General features: G+C 47.1%; 1 protein-coding gene across 5 annotated transcripts in view; it reads right to left on the bottom strand.

Annotated features, from left to right (window-relative positions):
- Window positions 1-22448, bottom strand: part of GALNT18 (polypeptide N-acetylgalactosaminyltransferase 18) — a 332353-nt gene that overhangs the window by 31376 nt on the left and 278529 nt on the right. For 2 of the 5 annotated variants that reach the window (XM_057748638.1, XM_057748636.1), the window contains 2 exons: window positions 20680-20817; window positions 15088-15183 (listed from right to left, as the gene is read on the bottom strand). In XM_057748638.1, coding sequence (XP_057604621.1) covers window positions 15088-15183; window positions 20680-20817 — 234 coding nt within the window. Of the gene's footprint in view, window positions 1-13874; window positions 14249-15087; window positions 15184-15213; window positions 15712-20679; window positions 20818-22448 lie in introns of those variants that run through there. The other 3 variants (XM_057748639.1, XM_057748635.1, XM_057748637.1) reach the window with 3 other exon arrangements.

The raw sequence follows: 22448 nt of genomic DNA, 5'->3' as shown, positions 1-22448 counted from the left end.
TCCGGTTGTATTAAAACCTCTGGGGATATGTGTATAAAAAACAGTTGATTGAACCTGGTGTACCCCTCAAAAAAATAAAATTAAAAAAAAAAAAAAAAAAAAAAACTTCTGTAGGTCTATATACCTCATTACATATAGTTCAATTTCATTCCTTTTTATGGCTGAGTAATATTCCATTGTATATATGTGCCACATCTTCTTTATCCATTCTGTCATACAGAGCACAGTAAGCCAGAAAGAGAAAAACAAACACCGTATGCTAATTCATATATATGGAATCTAAAAAAATGGTACTGATGAACCCAGTGACAGGGCAAGAATAAAGATGCAGATGTAGAGAATGGACTTGAGGACACGGGGTTGGGGAGGGGGTGAAGGGGAAGCTGGGAAGAAGTCAGAGAGTAGCACACACATAGATATGCTACCAAATGTAAAATAGATAGCTAGTGGGAAGTTACTGTGTAACAAAGGGAGATCAACTCAATGATGGGTGATGCTTTAGAAGGCCAGGACAGGGAGGGTGGGAGGGAGTTGTGGGAGGGAGGGAATATGGGGATACATGTATAAATACAGCTGATTGACTTTGGTGTACCTCAAAAACTGGTACAAGAGTGTAAAGCAATTATATTCCAATAAAGAGCTTAAAATAAAAAAGTACACACACACACAACTTCTGTAAATTCTACAGCCAGAGTGAGGATAATTTTTGACTCACCCTCTTACAACGCCCCAGGCAAACGTGACTGAGTGACTTCTGAGTAGCCCAGGATATTTCGTGGAGCTAAAGATACTGCAGAGACATAAATGTGTTCTGTAGCCCAGTTCTACAAGAATTAAGACCAGCAGGTCCTCTTTCCTGCAGAAAAAAAGTTATGAAATTTTCCTTTTAAGTGTGTCCTTCACCCAAGTCAACCTCCACTCCCACACATGTTCCTGCATTTCACAGTTTATTTTGAGCAAGAGAAAAAAAATAAAGCTGTTTTGGTGATTGATTTAGAGAGCCCAGCTCTGCTGAAATTCCCAGTATATTAACACAGTGCTAACCTCAAGGACTCCACTAAAACTCGGCGCTGGCAGGACTAATGTGCAGCAATGAATAGATTTCAGAAAAAACAGCCGGGACAAAGGCAGTGTGGTGACAATGGAGTTAGTTGGGAAAATCAAATACAAGAATCCATTTATATCCATGATATATTCTGAACACATCTACTTAGGAACTTTCTTGAAATAGACAAACATATCCTTAAGCTTCCCTGATATAAATACAATTCAGACATCCCCACTCAGTGCCACTAGCCATTTCCAAATCTCCAAGCCTATTTCTTATACTCCTTCTTTGTTACATTCTTAGCAAGGAGTGGTACCACCTCCTCTAGGGGACCTTTGGAAATGCTTGGGGGATGTTTTGGTCCCACATCACATGGTGGTCAGGGTCCAGGGATGCTACATATTATCCTGCACTGAGTAGGATAGTCCCACCCAAAATGCCACCGACACCCAACTAAGAAACAGCAGCAGGGAGCAGCCCACTTCTCGATGGCTGGCGCTTTGTATAAGGGACAGCAGAGCATTCATATAGACTATGGGGAAACCTCCCTGCTTCCCGCTCCAAATGGATGAAAAAAAGAGGGAGTGTCTTTGGACAGGTGGGGAGCTGTGTCGGTGCTGTTCGGGAGCAGTCTCTCTCCTGAGACAGAATGTTTGCCACTTACATTCTATCATTGTCTTGCTGTTCTCATCACGGCCTCTTCTGGATGCAGTTGTGCAAAACCAGCTTCCGTGGGGGAGTGAGTTACACAAAGCTCTTTGGTTGGGGTGGGGTAGGGGTCCCTGCCAAGAGGACAACCCTTAGGGTCTGAGAGTCTCTCTTGCCTGGGGGTGTGGCCAAACAGAAAGGCGGGCCAGCTCTGTGTGCCAGCAAGACTTGGTGACAGGAGAAGCTCCCGCTCCTGTCCAACCTGTGCCCATGGCAACTGGCCCTCATCAAGAAAAGTGACAAGGATCTGGCTTCCATCTCAAGATGGAGGGCTCATCTCTCAAGCTCCCATCGCTGGGTCTCCATGAAAAAATACGGAATCTAAAAGAAGAGGTACAGATCCTGCCAGATCCTATCTTGACTAATAATAACTACGAATAAAGGTATCAGCAATGATGGTGCATTAATTGAGGACTTCCTGTGTGCCGTGCATAGTGCTGAGCATCTAATATATTTCTCCATTTAACCCTCACAAAACCTCTATCAGAGAGGTGAGTTTAACTCTAGTTTACAGAGGAAGGGTCAGGCTTCGGGGTTAAGGCTGGTAAGTGGCAAAGCCAGTGTGTCTGGGCAGGCTGCTAGGAGGTCGTGTTATGAAGACTACCTTCATTCACTAAAAAGTCCACCAACGTTATGAACAGATCCATTTGCTAACCGGAGGGGCACTGAACCCCACTCTGTGCCAGGCAGTGCGCTAGGCACCAGGGATACACTGGAGAACAAAGCCAAGTGCCTGCCTTCAAGGAGCTTACGATCTAGCGGTGGAGAGAGACCACCACCAAGTACACCAATTCACGTACATATCCGCCAACTGTGGTGATAATTACATTTATATAGACAACTGACCCTCACTATTCATGCGGAATTGGTTCCAGGACCCCTGCGGATACCAAAATCCACGGTGCTCAAGTCCCTTATATAAAACAGCATAGCACAGTTGGAGCATTCGTGGGGTTCGCGTCCACGGGGAGACAGTTGCCCCAGCTCCTCAGGAGAAAGCAGGAACTCCACAGGCAAGGGCGTGTACAGACAGCCCTCGTCCGTCAAGAGAGCCGATGTGCCTGTGTTCCGTGGCCTGGTCCAGGCTGGGTGGGAAGGGCAATGTCGACTGGGTAGTAGTTTCAGATCGTCTTCAGCCCAGTCTCTGGACCCTGCCATTAAGTCCTTTCAGGGAGCAAACTGCAAGTGAGCCTCGGTTTTCCTTTAGATCCCAAGAAGAAGAGCATGGCTGGTGGTTGGCTAAATCAGCTACCCCCTCTCTGTATTCTCACCACTCGCAGTCTTTACTCGTCCAGCAAGTGCACCCTGAACATCTCTTAGGTGCCGAGCCTTCATCCCACCACACAGTGGTGGCTTATTGTCCTGTCTCTGTCCCTAGAACTTCCTGAGAGCAGAGGCCACGCATCTTAGGAAACCTGGGAGGCAATCCTGAGTCATGTCTCTGAGCATGGGCTCCCAGCTGGGGTTTCAAGCCAGGTGCTACCACTCGGTACTTGAGTGGCCTGAGCACGTTATCTAATTGCCTTGAGCCCAGTTTCTCCCCTGTACAAATGGGCTAATAGCAGTACCTACTTCCCAGGGCTCTTGAGGGTTTTAACCGAGACTATATACACAAAACATTTAGAAAGATTCCTAGGAACGGTAAACAACTAAGTGTAAGCTGTTTTTAGCATTATCTTTAGGCAGATCAGCAAGTTCCCCAAAACTGTTGAGAGATTGCCCTAATTAGAACAAGAAGCCAACACCAGTGGGCCCAGTTCTGTGCCAGGCTTGGGGCCAGGCACGTAGGAGTTTGTTACTTGATTTAAATCTCAGCTCCCACCCCCACTCTCCTGATAAGGAAACTGAAGCTCAGGGAGGTGAAGTGACTTGTCAGAGACCATAGAGCCAAACTGGGTTCCAAATTCAGCTCCTCGGATGCTGGTTCAGCGACCCAGCCCCAAGGCCCGAGGCCTGGGAGGCAAAGCTCTCCAAGAACGTGGGTGGGGGTTGAGAAGCTCAGCCTCTGTCTGGGTAGCGAGCCGGAACTGGTTTTCTCATTGCAGGCCCACTGCGGCGCCACGAATGACTGCTCCTTTCCAGCTTGTGGAAGCTTAATAAAAGTCACACAAAATTCGCTGTTTACAACTCTAGTTGCGGAGTTTGGACAGGAAGTGAAGCACATATCACATGAAATGAATAGCAAATCAAGCGGACTCCTTTTTTTAGCACCAAAGCTGCAGGAGCAGCCCGGGTTCAGCATCGCCTGGCGACAGAGGAGGCCACCACTGCGGCACCAACATCTGTGGGCCAAGCGCATCCGTCTGCTGCCTCCCTGTGCGCCTGCGCCCTGCGCTGAGCTGATGTGTCAGGGCCATGGCTCTGCTCGGTGTGCAACTACTGAAAGGGAAATGGCAGTGGGGTGCTGTCCTAAAGCAGGGTGGGACCGGCTCCAGGCAGATACCCACAGGTGGGCCCAGTGGGTGTCTGTGATGGAGACGGAGCCCTGTGGTGGTCCCCTGGGCCACCTGGTGCCCTGTGGAGGAGCCGGATCTAAGGGAGGCAGTGCTGGGAGAGAAAGCAGCACTGGTCGTCAGCCTGCTCCTCCTGCCCTTGAGTGTCCCCTTCTGCACCCGTGGACAGCCTGCCCTTGGGTGTGACATAATCACACCAACCATCATGTTCTAGGCACCGGGCTAGGTGTTGTCACATATGGGCCATCAGAGCCCTCATAATAATTTAGTGAAGCCCTGATGCACGGATTATAACTGGCGTTAGAAAGACCGAGTCACTGGCCACAGTCACACATGTGCTGTGGGTAGAACTTGTCTGGACCCCAGTCTCGCCTGACCCCAAGCTCATGAGGGCATCCATCACTGCCCTGGGTCCTCTGGAGCAAAAGCTACCCCCTCAAACAACCAGCCTGCACATGAATGGAGAGGGCCAAGGAGAGGAGCTGAGGGATGGCTGCCTGGAGGATGTGCAGAAAGCAGGGCGTCCCAGGACGAGCTGCTCCATCACCCTGGGTGCACCACTCACTCTGTATCCCACAGGAATGGTGGATCATTGGAATGATGGACCCTGGAATTGTGTGAGGCCAGTAATTAAAGAGACCCACCATATGACCCAGCAATTCCACTCCAAAAAACCCGAACACACTAATTGGAAAGATATATGCACTCCAATGTTTATAGCAGCGCTATTTACGATGACCAAGATATGGAAGCAACCTAAGTACCCATCAACAGAATGGATAAAGAAGATGTGGTGTATGTATACACAACGGAATACTACTCAGCCACAAAAAAGAACAAAATTTTGCCATTTGCAGCACAGTGGATGGACTTGGAGGGTATTATGCTAAGTGAGATAAGTCAGAGAATGATATCACTTATATGTGGAATCTAAAAAATAATACAAGCCAGTGAGAAAACAAAAAAGAAACAGACTCACAGATATAGAGGACAAGCTAGTGGAGAGAGGGGAGAGGGCGGGGAAACGCAGGGGTAGGGGACTAAGAAGTACAAGCTGTTAGGTATGCAACGAACTACAAGGATGTGTTGTACAACACGGGGAACGTAGCCAATGCTTTATAATAACTCTAAGTGGAGTACAGCCTTTAAAAATTGTGAATCACTCTATTGTACACCTGTAACTTATATAACAGTGTACAGCAACTATACTTCAATTAAAAAATAAAAGAATTGTAAAGGATCTGGGCATTTACCCTACTAACAAGTTAACCTAATAGATGCTGGTAGAAAACACGACTCCTGGGTCAGAAACAAAGGACTATCTTACTCTGTATTTTACCACAGTCAATTTCTACTTTAGTGGAAGAGTTAATGATTTACAGAATTTTTTAAAAAATATGATAAAATTAGTATTTGGAAGTTCTAAGAAATATGTTGTAAAATAAAATATTAAATGCAGAAGATGTATTTTAAAAAATGAAGAGCGCCTAATAGCCCTATCTGGATGAGTCCCCAAATAAGGCGGGGGTGGGGGAGGTGAGGGGGTGACCAGCCAGAGCTTCAGGACTGGGTAAGGCTCCCCCCAGGCTGTAATCCAGTCGGGGCTCTGCGCCCGCTGTCCTCAGCTGACGCCTGGGCGGTACAACCACACGCAAGGAGCCAAGAAACAAACTCAGGGAAGTTTTTCAAAACCTTACAACCACTTGGTGCCTGGCAATCTTACTCATTTATAGATGACAGCTGTAGAGAGGTGAACAAGTCTGCCAAAGGTCACAGAGACGTGGCTGGCGATTTAAATTCTTGGCCCACAAAGTAAAACTTTTTCAACCGTCTCTGAGATGTGACTTCAAAGTTCTGGGGGTGCAAGCGCAGTCCACGAAGGGCCTCTAATGCCCCAGGCATTGGCCTTGGGAGCATTGCCGACTGGGCCGGGGTGATGGCTTTATTATGACCCCATGTGGGAAGGGTGGTTTCTAGAGAGTGATTGGCAGCCAGAAATAAGCTAGTTTTCTCACTCATTTCTCTCTCTCTCTCTCTCTCCATGTGTGTGTATATGCATGGAGAGCCAAGTGAAAAAAAAAGAAGAAATTTCAAAAATTCCAAAAAGCAAAGCAACAAATTCCATCTACAATTCCATACTTCTCTTAAACACTTTACCTGATCTAACATGGAATTCATCTCCGGGGTAAATAGAAGACCTCTTTCAACTCAATTCTAATCTTTATACCTTGAGACAAAAAATACTTCCTGAAGCATAAACGTGGCAGCTTCAGTATTTCAAAAAGTTTAGAAGGAATTTAAGTCCCTTTCATCTTCTTTCTTCTACAGCCAAGAATTTACCTTCCTATAGAACAAGCACCTTTTTCCCCCTGTGTCCTTTAAAGTCTAGAAGATTGAGGCAGAAAGAATGGGAGACGAGCCCAGACCCTGTCTTGTCCTGTTTCTCCTCTGACGGCCTCATGAGAAAGTGGTGTGGCGCTGTAGGTCGCACCGTATGGACAGTAATTATCTAAGTGCCTGCCTCCCCCTCTAGACCCGGGCTCTTCCAGCTCAGGGACCTGGGTAAAGCGGTCTCTGCATCTCACCGTTCTTGACCTAACATAATACTCAATGCATGTTTGTTGAATGAGAAAATGAATGGACAAGTGAGTGAACGAGTGATTGACTGAATAAACAGAGCCTGTGGGGAGATCCCGTTGTTGTATTTTTCCCAGCAGAAGAAATTTTCCAGGCTGTTACTCTAATGAGGGCTAATATTCTCAGTTATTTTGAGCATTGCTTGAAATTTGCTGCTAATTTAAATAAAATGGTTACGTTTATTCGTTAACCAGTTAGCATGCTTCCCAGCAGCTTCACCTCACTCATTCCACTACTCACACTAGGCTTTCTCCTACCCAGGGCCTTCTCTGAGACCCAGGAATATCACAACGCTATCAGAGTGAACTTTTTAAACAACATTGAGGCAGAATCTCTCGAAGGGTTGAAACACAGATGGGAACCTGGCCCCTCTTCCTCGCCCAAGCTGCCTGTGGGTCCCTGATGTCTCTGGGCCCCACTGGGCCCCACTCTAAGTGGCTTTACAATACCACTCCTATCACTAGGCCAAATTTGTTCTTCAAGGGAAATGAAACTTTCCAAAATACAGCGACTTCCTGAAAGACAACCTAGCCTGTGTTTGATGAATGAATGAATGAAACTGGAGGAGAACACGGACGTCAAAATACAGGCATCCTTCCTAGCCCTGTCTTGACCAGTACCTCGTGGTGTGACCCCAGGCAAGTGGTTCACTTTCCCAGTTGCCATTTTCTTGTTTTCTTATTTGTCAGAGGAGCAAGCGATTTAAAAAATACTTAAGTTTGTGCAGCAGAAACAAGGCTTCCTGGGCCCCCTAACTTTCCCCATCCCCTGTAGTGAGGCAGGGGGATGTGACAGCTCTGGTGAATGAAATGTGACAGGAGGTGATGTGACGCACTTTTCGTCGGAGGCACGGAAGTCAGGTTTCTAGTCACACTCTTCCTCTTTGGGGGTGTTGGGGGTTGAACTGTGTACCTCAAATTGTGTACGTGTTGACGTCCTCACCTCTAGCACCTCAGAAGGTGACCTTATTTGGAAATAGGGTCACTGCAGGTGTAATTGTTTAAGTTAGGATGAGGTCACGCTGGAGCGGGTGGGCCCGAAATCCAGGAGGACTGGCACCCGCATAGAGAGGGGCACTCCGCACACAGACGCGTGCTCAGGGAGGACACCATGAGACAGTGGAGTTACGCTGCCACAAGCCAAGGAACTTGCGGAAGCTGCGGATCCTTTGCTAGCACCTTCAGAGAGAGCGGGGCCCTGCCAACACCTCCGTCTTGGACCTCTAGCCTTCAGAACTGTGAGACGATACATTTCCATTCTCTTAGCCACTCAGCCTGGGCTCCTTTGTGATGGCTGCCCTAGGAAATACCTGGGGGGAAAGGCCATGTGCTGAATCCACAAGGGCACCTGAGTCTCTAGCCAACCTTGTGAAAAGGCGAAGAGAAATGCCTGAGACCTAGAAATAAGGCAAAAAGAAAGGGAGGTTAGCTCTCCTTTCAATACCATAACTGGAGCATTGTGTAACAAGCCCACCCAAGAGTATGTAATTTTCCAAGAGAATACACCTGTGTTTGACTTTGTTATTTACCTTTTGATTAGCACTCAGACACTACGAAGTTAACCATTAACGTCTACATTTATGTCTGGGTAGAAAAGATCACACTAAAGGCTATGATTTTATTTCCCTGTAGGACATTAACTACTTTTGTATCTAATCTATAATCTTATTCTAACACTGTTTTTTAGAAAATGCCTACAGATACTGAGTTCCTCAAATGCTTTGAGTACTGCTTACTTCTTCCCTTATTGAGTTAAATAAGTTTTTTCTTTCATATGCTCATTGTAATTTGTTTAATGTTTAATGTAAAATGTTTTACTTTTTTGAATTGACAAGATTAACCTGTTTGGTTAATGCCAGTGAGGATTGGGGACTGATTACTACCTGGTTGATACAGGTTCTCTCTGGCTTTAAAACCCCAAATGGAAAAACTTAGAAATTTGGAAGAAGGAAACAACGATGGGAAGTTCATCCTCAAAGCTGGCAGGATGAACGCAGCCAACTCGCAATGCTGCCTTCTTGTCCTCTTCCTCCTTCACCATTCTTGGCCAGGGTTGGCTGAAATCCAAGGCATGCAGCTCAACGGCGGCCATGTATCAATACATAATTCCTGAGAAAGAAAAGAGTCCAAGCCCTGGCTAAGCTGAAGACTTAAGGATTAAATAATATAGAAAAGTCTGTCTCCAGCGCTAGAATGACAGCTTCAGGAGGGCAGTGACTTCCATACGGCTCATCACTCTCTCCCAAGGCCAAGAGCAGCACCTGGGAAATAATGGACTCTCATTCATTAAAGACAAATAAAAAAGAGGTAATGAATAAAAAGTCATAGAACTTCAGGGTGGGAGTACCCTTAGAGATTTCTCAGTCTGAGCATCTACGTGACATAGGAACCTATCATAATGCCCCCGGAGCCCACCAGACATGGCTTGGACACCTCTGATGATGGAGAGGTCATCGTTGCCTGAGCCGATGACTGGGAAGAATTTCCTTTATACTCAGTCAAAAATCTGTGTCCTTATAATTTTGGAAGTTTCATGTCTCTCTTAAATTTGCTCCTCACCAGGCTAAACAAGTCCCATTCATAAGGACACGCTCTTGAGTCTCTTTACCAATCTGGTAATAATTATCCAGTACTTAGTAAGCAATGACTGTGTACCAAGTTTGTTGTCTAAGTGTTTTATGTGCCTCAATTGATTTAATTCTTATAACAACCCTAAAATGTAAATACTGCTATAATCTCTACTTTATAGGTTATGAAATTGACTCAAAGAAGTTATGACACCTACCCAGGGAACCAGGTAAATAAGCGGTAAGGCTGGGATTTGAACCTGGGTAGTCTGGTTCTTGGCCACTATATACCTCATCATTTGCCTTTCAACATTTTTACGTTTCCTATCAAGTGTGATGCCCGGGAAGAACATGTGAGGTTTCATAACAGAGCCCAGAAAGATTGTCACCTCGGGCAGGTCTCTGTTCCCCAGACGACCATGTGAGGTGCCACCTCCCTTCTCTGGAGCTGTACAGTGCACAGTCCGCACAACTCTGCGTGGCAGTCCCGTCTGTGAACTTCCCTGGGCTCTCCTTGACCTCTGTGGCTATGGTACCAAGAGAGTAGCTGAGAGCTGTTAGTGGGAGGGGAAAATGTTCCTGGAAATGCATATTGAGCATTTAGGCATGGACCAAGTCTGGGAGATTCAGAGTACCCCCGAGGCCCGTATCTATCCATAGTTTCCTTCTGAGAGGTACCCTGACCTTGTACTAAGGTCATAACCCTGAGCTCCTCCTTTTCTTGTCTCTTCCATGGGCCAGTGAAATTCTTAAGGGCTAGTAGATGCCTTTGGGAAGCCTTGCCAACCAGAGGCCCTGCCCCCTCACCCATTGCTTATCCCCTGTACCTGTATCCATCCCTAGCGGATGGATGAACTCCTGCCAAGGATACACAGCCCATCTCCAGGACGACCAGCTCTCCCCAGCTCTCCCAAGTCACTGGGAAGGCCAGACTCAACAAATCCCTGCCGCAGCAGGGTCCCTACACCTCTCTGTTCTGGGAAATGTGTGTGATTTGAGGCTGGTCTCAAGCCTCCTTACCTCTGGGCTGTGTGCCTCAGCTGCAGGCCTGGTAGGGGAGGGAAACTGGGCCCCAGTGTTCCATACACAGCCCAGTTATGAGAGGGCTCTGTGGGGAACGGGGAGGGGGACCCAAGTCTTTAAGGCTTGCTGCAGTTCCACATCGGGAAGCTGATTTACAAAACATCAAGGGAAGGCAGCTCCCAGTATTCCTGGCAAGCATAGCACAAACTCACAGCTTCCCGGGCCAACTGAATTTCAGAATTAAAGAATTTGAGGTAAGCGGATTGTCGGAGCTGGCAGAGATGGGCCTGGAGATGGCCAGTCCAACTTCCTCACTTGCAGATAAGAATACAGACCCAGACAAAACTAATCAGTGGTGCTGGAGATCAGAATTGTCGTTACCTTTGTGTAGAGGTATTGACCAAGAGGCAGAATGAGGATGCCCGCTGGGATCATGGGTTTGATCTGGGTGGTGCCTGTACAGTGTCTACAAATGTGGAAACTCATTGAACTGTACAGTCAAGATGTGTATACTTTAGTGTAAAAGCACACCTCAATAAGAATAAAACAAAATAAAGGCGCAGAGAGGGTTAAGGTGACATTGCAAATGTGTGGCAAGACCAAGCCTAGGACTCAGGCTTCCTGATGCTCCATTCACTGCCCTTGCCCCACCCCACTGCATTTTTGCTGCTATAGCAAAATGCTCTCATAGTCCATGGGCTGGCTTTGACCAGAGCAGGAACCCATGGCACATGGCACATGAGGTCAAGGAAAGGCAGTCCAGTGTGGGCTGGAGTTAGAAACTTGAGGGTATTTACACTGAGCAAGGCTCCATGAGCAGTAATGATAATAACATTATCATTCTAGCAATATTAATCGCTAACATTTATTGAGCGCTTACTATATGCCAGGCACTATTTTAAATGCATTAAATCCTTACAACAACTGTTATGGTATATACCATTATTAATCCATATTTTACGGATTTAAAAAATAGCCCCAAATTTAAAAACCTGCCCAAAGGTTCACAGCTAGAAAGTTTAAAGCTGACATTTGGACTCAGGCAAGGTGGCTCCAGAATCCACGCTCCTAACAGCACAGACTGCCCCGGATGGAATCATCTGCAGCTGGGAGACAGCAGCCTCTGCTTGAACAGACACCCACCGTCCCACAGAGGAAACACCTGATACCTGGTCAGTGCACTAGGTAAACACCAACCCTGCACATTTCCACATAGATTTGTTCAAAGGAAGTTCACCTGTTGTGTCCTGGATTATAAACATTAAAAAGCAGAGGGGAAAGTTATACAAAGACCAAACTACCTATGACATGGTCATCTTGGCGCACATTCAAGAACAACTGAAAACTCAGGTGCCCGACTGCACTAAAAATCAGAGAAATGCAAATTAAAACTACAACGTGATAGCACTATACAACTACCACAATGTCTAAAAGTTTAGAAAGACAGATAATACCAAATATTGGCAAGGCTGGGAAATAATTAGAACTCTAATATATGGTTGGTGGGAGTAAAAATTAATATAGCTACTTTGGAAAACTGACAGTATTTTAGATGGCTTTGACTGCATAACAAAATGCCACAGGCTGGGCAGCTTAAACAACTGAAATTTATTTTCACACAGTTTTGGAGTCTGGAAGTCCAAGATCAAGGTGCTGGCTCATTTAGTTTCTGGTGAGAGCTCTCTTCCTGGCTTGTAAGTGACCACCTTGTGTCCTCATATGGCAAAGAGAGAGAGAGAGAAAATGATGGAGCTCTCTCGTGGCTCTTCTTAATAAGACACCAATCCTATCAAATTAGGGCTCCACTTTAAGACCTTATTTAACCTAATTACTTCCTTACTCCAAATATAGTCAGGATTAGCACTTCAACACATGAATTTTGGGGTGACAGCATTTCAGTCAAATAGCATTCTGCTCCTGCCCCCCCAAATTCATTTCCTTCTCTCATTCAACACATATTCATTTCACTCCAACAGCCACCAAAATCTTAACTCATTCCAGAATCAACTCTAAAGTCTAAAGTCCAAATATCATCTAAATATCATCTAAATCAGATGTGTGAGATTCAAGGTATGATTCATCCTGAGGCTAAATTTCTCTCCAGCTAAGAAACTGTGAAATCAGACAAGTTATGTGCTTTCAACATATGCTGGTGGGACAGGCATAGGATAGATGATCGCATTCCAAAAGAGAGAAACTGGCAGGAAGAAAGGGTTGCTGGGTCCCAAGCAAGCCCAACACCCAGCAAAGCAAATTCCACTCAATCTTAAGGCTCAAAAGTAATCATCTTTGTCTCCCTACTCTGCCTCCCAGGCCCACTGGGGTAGCAGCATCACCCTAATGGCTCTGCAGGACTGCCTGTCCCTTCGGCTCTCTGCAGTGGCCCTGCCCAAGGTGCTCTTTGCTTTGGCCCCACCCCTCTGGCATGGGGCAGGGTCATCAGGACCCACTGAAGCCAGAGCAGCAGGCCCGTCCTTACCCCTGGGCCTGTGGTGGGAATGGTAGCCCTGATGATCTCTAAATCACCTTTGGTTTCAGCCTTCCCCTTTCCTGAGGAATCGTGCATGTTCACAATTGAATAGCTCTATGGTCCCATCTTATGGAATCCAAGAAGTCCAATAGCATTCCTTCATTCCGCGCTGCTTTCTCTTTAGTTCAAATTGGCAGTGACCTGATGGTATAAGCCCATCTCTACTGATGCCTTCTGCTGTGAGATGGTTAATTAAGTCCATGAGTCCCACCCATGATCTCTTAATCAAATCTTTGTTCAGTCACACTCTTGGTATTCTCTCCAGAAGAAGCTTTCTCATTTTTTGCAAAACGGACAGGCTGAGAATTTCCCAAATCTTCAAGTTAAGGTTAAATGAGGTCATGAGGGTACAGCACTGATCCAATAGGATTAGTGTACTTCTAAGAAGAGACACCAGCGAGCTTGCTTATTCTCTCTTCCCCTGCCATGTGAGGACAAAGTGGCAAGGTGAACATCTGCAAGCTAGAAAGAGAGCTCTCAGCAGAAACCAACTCAGCTGGCACTTTGATCTTGGACTTTCAGCCTCAGAACTTGAGAAAATAAATTTCTGTTGTTTAAGCTATCCAGCCTATGGTATTCTATTATGGCAGCCCTGGCAGACTAATGCAGGTAGTGTCTACAAAAAATGAACATATGTCAACCCTATGACTCAGTGATTTTACTCCTAGGTATAAATCCAAAAGAAATGAGTACACATGTGTGCTAAAAGACATGGACAAGATGTTCATAGCATCAGTATTTATAATATCGCCTACCTGGCAATAGCCCAACTGTCCAACAACAGTAGAATATATAGTAAATATGGTACATTCATAAGATGCAATACTACATAGTAACAAAAATGAGCAAATTACAACTACACGTAACAGTAATGATGTACTTTACAGATATGATGATGAAAGAAATACGCCAACATGAGAAAGCATATAACCTTTGATTCTAGTTACTTAAAATTCAAAATCAAGCACTAATGCTTTTTATTGACCTGGGTGCTGGTTACATGAGTGTGTTTGTTCTGAAAAGTCATTAATCTTGTACACTTATAATTTGTCTATTTTATGTATATATGTTCTATGTCAATAAAAAGTTTATATAAAAGTAGTCACTCATTAAAAGGTCACACCATTGTATTAATGGAGAATGAGTTGCTATACTGTGCGGAGTGAAGACAGTGTGATCTGCTGACCTGTGACTGACTAGTCAGTGATGTCACAGCAACTTGATTCACAAAAAGGACAAGGCGGTGGAGATCACAATGGAAATCGCTGGGAAGTCTTGGCATACTACACCGGGAGACACACATCACAATACCCTTCAGTGTTTAGGCAGGTAACAACTCTTTTAACACTAAAATGCAATTGCATATCTCAGATATGCATATAGAAGAAATATACATATCTTCGATACTAAAATATCTTTTTAAAATCCTTGTACACTTCTGGAGGTAAGATAAGTAAACTCTGAAAATGTCAAGTCATAAAGGGTCAATCTATAGCATTCTTGATCAATGATTGTCCATTGTACTTTGTTGAATAAACCATTTCTCTTGCCAGTGTCTCAACATCCTCTTTGGATATCTGAAGCCGAGACTATGAACAGAGAATTTTGTGGGGATAACTTACTTTCCCGGTAGCTTCCCTTCATTCTCCACCAGAAGGTCCGAAGAGCTAGAAAGGATCTCATGGCTGTAAATTTTGGTCCCAGGTATGCTCTACTAGGGGGCAGAGCCTGAGGCTGTGAAGTGGCACTCCGAAGGACCTCTGAGACATCAGGGAGCCTGGGGGAAACTTTGGGATCTCTCCTACTAGGGAAAGGCATGACTGCCAGAGCCAGGACTGTAATTTACCCACAGTCTCCCCAACAGAGGCAGGTGTCTCTTTTTAGAGACACATCACCTTCCTTGCTCCCACCCCAGCGGATCCTGGCATCCCAGCATCTGCTCCTTCAGACTCCTTCCCGGTATGGCAGGTATGACTCTCTTTTTCGCTTATGAGGATACTTCCTAATGAAAAGCCCCCAAGGCCCCTGGGCCCAGAGTGCCATGATAGAATTTAGCTTCTCGTCCCCTACACTAGACACACACGTGCACACTCCCAGCATGATGATCTCTCAGAGCACTCACCTGGGGCGTCATCCCATGGCAGATGTACACGATAGGAACATTCTCTGTGTCTGGACCCTGATCAAGACACAAATCAGTCTTCAGAGAGTTCTGCAGCTGGACACCAGAGGAGAGGCGGCCACACCAAAGAGAAAAGAACAGAGAAACAAATGCATTAAATCAGGAGAAACAGGCATCCCACTGAGACAGGCTCCACTTCCATAATCAACCCAAGGCCCCCTGAATACTATGGAAGCCAACAAGCACCAGCTTTGGCCTTGCATAAAGGTGCTGAGAGAAGACCAGCCTCCTCTGAAGGAGAAGTATTAGGATGCTGTCAAACAGCAAGCTGGGTCTGGGGCGCTGAGATAGTCCAGGTAAAGATATAAGATACGCACGCACACACACAAGATGGTACTAGATGTTTCACCCCCTCCTTCTGCACAAGTGTGGAAAATGGCCTTCAGAAGCCCCTGGATAGAAGTCTTTGTTCTTGAGGGTTGGGGGAAGTGGGCAATATATCAGCTGTTTTGGGGCCTGGGATGTCCTCTGGGCCCAGGCCTTCTCTGCCTCCTGCAGATCCAGCAGTGGTTGGCCAGGCTCCAGGGGAAGACCAGCGGATAAGGGTTTCCTAGTCTGGGAGGTCTGGAGGGTGAATAAGAGAGCAGGGGACCAGCGTGGGAGCAGGGTAATAGAGAGGTATCTCTTATCCTCGCCTACAAGCACATGGCAATCAACAGAACACATGTCTGGGTACCATGAACCAATGTCTTACCACGTGTAGATAGGAAAGGCAATATTCAGCGTTCCCTTCTGGCTTGAGCCCATACTCAGCCCTTGGAAAGGGCAGCTTACGGTCCTTATGGCCCTGCTTGCATGCCACAGCTGAGTAGACCACAGTGGGCACCAACTCATAGTTTAGAATGAATTAACAATTCTCTTTCTTTCCTCCTCTCTCCTCCATCCTTCTCTTTCTGGAATGTGACTATCTCATCATCCGATTATTCAGTCTTAGGCATCCAGATGAGATACCAGACACTGTGGTCAGTGGGTGCTGGCCGCTAGGACTGTGAGGCCGTTTAGTTTGGGTGTGGGGGATCTGTTGGGCCTGTGCAAGAAGAGAAATCCAGTTGTGATCAAGGGGGAGATGAAGCAGGAGGCAGATAGATCTGGAGATAAGAGAGCTCATTCTGTCCCGCTGTGGTTTTAGTGGCTTTCCAGCTCGAGTGCTCATGTCCAGCTGTACTTTAGTTCCTGGGTCCATAAGAATGTTGTGGTATCTTTACCTGCCTAAACTTGAACTAGCTTAAATAGTTCTTCTTAGCAATCAAAGCACTCTGTTTACAACTGGAAGCTGGAGATCAGAATCCAGGGGAGACCAGGGCAATGGGCCACAGGCGGGTCATCTATCCCGGGAAGGTCAGAGGCAGACGGTGGCTAAATTTCGTAGTCCTGATGGGCGCAGCGGGGGTGCAGTGAACCCAGTTAAGGGGTGTGAAGTGGAACCGACAACCAGAGCCCCACGAGTACTCTATGCATACCCTGTTCTTGACAGAGGACAAAGAACAGAGTCAGATTCTTTTGTCTTGAGCTTCCTTTCCTTTACTGGGTGATACCAGCTCAAGCTCAAATTTGGAATTTATAGGTTCTGAAGAAATATGGACATGTGTCAGCTCCCTAGGCAGGGCCCCAGAAGCATCAATGCAATAAATTCTCTATTATAAACCAACTACTTGGCTGACCCGTGTGGGAGGAGCTAATGCAAATATGCTCTGGACTTCTCCTGCAGCCCACGGAGGGGTGGGTGTCCCATCTGAAGCCAAGCACCGTAACCCATTAGTGAGATCTGCTCGCTTCTATTGCAAAGAAAGTTCCAGAAAGCCCTGATGTCAGACTTGACTCTCCCGTGGGTCCCCAAAGCTGACCTCTGAATGAGGGGTGGGGGGGCGCCTTTTGATAAAGTCCTCCTTGGCTCTGTGTCATCCGTCCCCCATTAAGCAGGTGGTCTGTTGAGGAAGTTGGGAGAGAGAGGCTGGGATGGAATCCTGCCTCCAGCTGTGTGCTCTTGGACAAAGCAACAGAACTCCTTGTCTGTTTGCTTCTCTCTCAAACAGGGATAATAATAGTGCCAACCTCATAGGTTCGTGGATGAACTGAAACGATATCTACAAGTGCCTACACAGGGCCTGACAAACAGCAAATGTGCAATAATCGTTAGCTGCTATTATTACTGCTATAACCTTCCTGAAAGCCATTTAGGGAAACTAGCTTTTGCCAGGTACCAGGTGGAGTGCTTTCCACGCATTGCCCCACCTAATCCTCAAAATAACTCAGTCAGCTCAGGAATATTATCTCTTTTACGGGTGCAGGAAGTGTGTTACAGTGAGAAGCCCTGCCTCACCTCTCAGTCCGTAATGCTGTCCTCACCGCATGGGCCCTCTGCCTTGACCTTCCCTTCTCCCTGACTGAGTCCTCCTCTCCCTGTGATTCTCAGCTTCTCTGTCACTCTGGAAGCCTCTCCTGCCCCACATCTGGGTGTGAGGCCACCGCCCCTCCACTTCCCTTAACACTGATTCTCGTCGCTTCTCCACTTGCCCGTCTCCTCTACCAGTCACCAGACTAGGTCTCAGGCTTTCTCACTGCCTGTGACACGGGCCCTCCCTGGCACGTGTTAGACAGTGAGCACATGTGGGCTGAATGAATGAAGACAATGGACAATGAATGAACGGCATCACGGTTGGACAAATGGCAGAGCTGGAGTCTGTCCGTCTCCAAAGTCCAAACTCTTTCTATCATGCAAATGGAGGCAATCCTGAGACTGTGAAAGACGCCCCATGAAGCGATGTGACTCTAACCTTAAAGCTTTTGCAAACTGTCAAGGTCACACAGTGATTAAGTAGCAAAGTTAATATTCAGAAGCAGGCGTGTCTGTTTCCAGATGCTACTCCACCTCTACTGTCAGCACCAGAGCTGGGATTATCCAAAGCTACGTCATCTCCCAGGCCCGGAGCTCGGCGGTGATCCAGGGGGATGTGTATGCCCATGCGGGGTCCACAGGCTCTTCTGCCTGCAGGAGGCTTTAATGGAACCTATTACCAGATTAATGGGCTGGGTTATACAGACTGGACAGTGGCCTAAGGGTCCCAGGGGGTTATTTGACCTGAGTAATGCAGTTTAGGCATGTGTTAGAAGGGAAAAAGAAAAAAACAAAACAACAAAACAACAACAACAACAAACTGCCCCTGAGAAGATACCTGGTCTCTGCATTTCAGAATAAAAGTAATCAGCAGGAAGGAAGACTCAGCCCCAGAAAGCCTCTTGCTCTTCTGCTGCATCCTGTCCTACCCATCGTCACCTTACTGCCCCTACTGAGTTCATTATGTTCCTTGACAAGCAAGCGCATCTCTGCTCATGTAAGAGCCCAGTCTGTGAAGGAGGCAGGAGCGGGGGGCCTGACTGGGCCCTGAACAGCGGCTGGCAGTGAACACAGAGGGGGTCAGAGACCTCCACCAGCCCCAGGAAGGGCTGACACGGCTCCGCTCTCTGGGATGGCGAGAGGATGGTTTTTCAGCACAACAGAGGGAAAACAGCCCTGGCTGTGGCTCAGGCAGATCTAGATCACAGCCCTGTATGTGACACTTACTATTTGACCAACCAAAGGTTTCTGGGTGTGGCGGGGAGGGCTCTACATGGCAAACCTGCTGTACGTGCTCATAAGATGAGACCCTTTTGCTTGGAAGACAAGAATGCCTTGGGCCAAGACCCAGAATGGCAATGGCTGCGTGTGTATGCCTTCACGGTTATTGCTTTCCCTGCTTCTCTGGCTGAGTTTGGCTACTGCTCTTTAGCTACAGCTGCTAGCTTGGTGAGACCATGAGTCTGCCCTGGCTCCCAGAGGTCTGGGCCAATAGTTTCTCTGGAGCCACAGTAGCATAACTCTTTTTGGGCTGGGTCCAACACGTGGCCAAGCTGCACACCTAAGGTGCTGTGGGCAGAGTGTGAGGGTACCCGTAGCAGCTGAACTCTCAGGATGGTTCTGGGGAGGTAGATGGGAGTTTTGGGCACCTCACAGGCCAATGTGTTTCCATGGTGATGACAGGATCTGGAGCCTCAGGTAATAGCTGGGCAGTGCCAGCTGAGGAGTGTTCTGACATCTGAATTATACCAGCCTGAGAAGTAGAGAGGCAAGAGGCTACTGGGCGGTTCTCTCAGGACATGTCAGCCACGCCACGGGGACCCCTGTGGGAAGATATGACCCCTTCCTACAGGCTGGCCTCTGGGGACAACAGAGGCCCTGCAGGGGGGTAGGAAGCGGGGAGTTCCTGGGACCTTGGCTCTGTCTCCTTTAGAATCCTAGGATGTAAGAGTTGGGAGGCCCACAGGGAACACTGGCCAACCCTTTGGCAAGGATTCTTCGCCTCCAGGCTGATGCTAAGCCCATTATTTTCCTGTCGGGGCAGGCCTTGAACTCAGTTCTGAGCACATGTCATCCAAGGAAGAGGCCTCAGTTCTTCCTTCAAGGTTTCATCCTGGACTATCAAAAAGGTCTCGGGGACACTCCAACGGGAGGAAGCGGAGCGATACCAGAAGCTGGTTTTAGACTCAGTTTCCCTGTTGATCACCTGGGTGAACACGGGCAAGTCACTTTGCCTCTCGGTTTCTCCATCTGTAAAACAGCCCTAGTGGGCGATAAGCCAGGTGGCCCCAGGCGATAGTTTTGAGGGTACTTTTGAGAGCTGAATGGTCACAGAAAATCTTTATGTGTTCAGTCAGCAAAAACCAGGTGAGATATCCAAAAATCAATCAGGTATTTAAAATACCTTAAGAGTTGTATGGTCCTGGTGATGTTGGAAGAATGGGAGAGTTTATCATGCTCAAAGTATTTTAACCTTAGACACAAAATATATCTATATATCTTGGACTTTCTTCTACCCCATGAGGACAGTGTTATTTTACCCCACTTAGCACACGAAGAAACTAAGGCCCATAGACATTAAGACACTTGCCCAGGAAGTGGCCCAGTCAAGATGGGAACCAGGTCCAACTGGATCCAATGCTCTGCTCTGCCCCTCTGTCTTGTTGTCTCCACGATGGGGGGTGAGAGGTGGGGGGGACCACAGTACTGAAGTATCCCTCATAATACAACCAACTCAAGAAGGTTATAGTTCCCAGAACTCCTTTCCAGGAGGCCCTGTGTGAGTGGAAGGCATAGTCTCTTGGGTGGGGGAGGTATGCCAGCTGGTTGGCAGAACTTCAGGCACCCACGCTTGGGGTACAGAGGTGTTGGGTGTTTTTTATGTTGCCTTGCAATCTTAACCTAAGTGCAAGTTTTTGTTTTATTAAGTGGCATGTGCAGGTTTGGGGCCAGAGCTGAGTTGCTTAGGACTGAAAAGGAGAGACTAAGCACCTCTCTCAAGAGAATGGAGAGATTTGGGCTATGAAAGCATAGGCTGCCTCTCACGCAGCTCCAGAAACCAGCCTCTCGTCCATGGGTCTGCCACAGGTCCCATTTGGGAGGCCAAGAGGCTCTTTCCCTCCCTGACTCTACACACCTCTCTGTGGTCCTGCTCTTTGCCTGCGTCTGGTTGAGATCCCAAGGGGTGGGCTTCTTACCACGCCATAGGCAATGATGTCCGAGTACATCCTCATCTCTGGGTACACGCTGACCAGGTACCACCGGAAGGTCTTGCACTGTAGCTGTTTTCTCAGAGCCTTCCTTGCAGTGATATCCCCGATGTCAATTCCTGAGTCCTAGACAGGATGCAAACACAGAGATGCGGGCACCACCAGGGCACAGCTTTTCCCCGAACCTCCCCAACCATGGTTCTGGAGACTGTCCGGTGAAGGGACGACCTGAGAACGTAACTCATGCATTTATCCACGTGTGACTTAGCCCTATAACCATCCCCATTTGGTCTGTGAAACACGAGATCAGATGAGCATTGAGGGGGATTTGTCATCAAAGGCCATTGAAAATAAAGATGCCAGATCCTAAAAAATTAAACTTAAAAGAATAAAAAAGCTGTGGTCTTTGTGTAAGTGAAAGAAGTTGGGAAAATACAGTCTGAGTAAGGTTTTGTCTACCTCAAGAGATAAGGTGAGAGATTCTGAACTATGGAGGGAGAGGGAGAGGGAAAGAGTTAAAGATGGAATAAGGCTAATTGCATTACTATTCTTAATGATCATGGCAGCTAAGGCTTATAAAATACAATGTGCCAGGCTCTGTTGTCTATGAGACAGGCATATGAATTTATATTTTGCTTATATTAAATGTATGTATATGGTCCCATTTAAACCTATGAAGGAGCACAATATACCCTGCATTTTACAGATGAGGAGTTGAGACAAAAGGGAGGTTCAGTGACCTCCTGGGTGACTTGCCCAGAGTCTCACAGCTAATAAGTGGTGGACGTGAGAGTTGAATCCAATCAACCTGGGCCTGGAGTTTGTGTTTTAAAATTTACCCCATGCATTTGCAGGAGCTGGCCCTTCTGTCTCCTAAGACCACGTCCCTGGGGGAGAAGCAGCCTCTCTCTTTAAGCCTGGGGAGGTTAATATAGACAGTACTGTGTCCCTCACTTCCCAGGTATACCAGAGAGGTGGCCCCTGAGCCACTGAGGTGCAGCAGACAAGAAGTAGTCATGGAGACGTGGCTGCGTCCTTGAGTGAGAACAAGAGAGAAGCCCACATATTTCTTGTGGTTCCAGAGCAGAAGCCCTGGGCCTGCACCCCAGCTAGTGAACAGTGCACAGAATCAGCTGAGAAAGAGCTGATGCCACAGCAGAGGATGGAGAGGGGTCCCTCCAGCTGGGGATCAGATAGAGAGGGGTGACATCTCAGATGATGACACCATGGATCCAGGGACCAGATGGGGCATGTGGTATCCCATGAGACCCCAGTGCAGAGTGGAGACAGAGGAGGACGGGGAAGCTCATACAGTTCTCTCCCACTTGCACCACGGTCGGCGTGCTGGCAGTGTGACCCCACCTGGTTGTACCATCGACTGAGGGATCAAGTTACTGGCGTTGGGAAAAGAATGAAATTGACAGTTTAAGTCTTAAATGTCTAGGGAAAAATCACGAAGACGGCTGTTGCATGTACCTGGACATGATCAGAACACATTTTTGATATCAGACAATGGGGGCTTGAGTCAAAACAAAATGTATTGATGGATATAGAAGAAATACATGGATTTTTGCCCACCAGAGTTCAGGTCATGTAAAAATTTGAACCTGTCACAGCCTGAAGGTTTAAGTTCCAGACTCCTAGGGTGCGATTTCAGTGAGGATATACCTTCCGAGTATTTCTTGATGACCTTGTCTATGATTGGCCTGTTCCCTGGCTCCTGCCGGAAGCCCTCCCAGCAACTGCTACTTGGCCTT

This window comes from Hippopotamus amphibius, chromosome 9 (assembly GCF_030028045.1).
Source record: "Hippopotamus amphibius kiboko isolate mHipAmp2 chromosome 9, mHipAmp2.hap2, whole genome shotgun sequence".
In the NCBI taxonomy this organism is placed as follows: Eukaryota; Metazoa; Chordata; class Mammalia; order Artiodactyla; family Hippopotamidae; genus Hippopotamus; species Hippopotamus amphibius.
The sequence above is the reverse complement of the archived record's forward strand: the minus strand, read 5'-3'. Positions and strand labels throughout refer to the sequence as shown.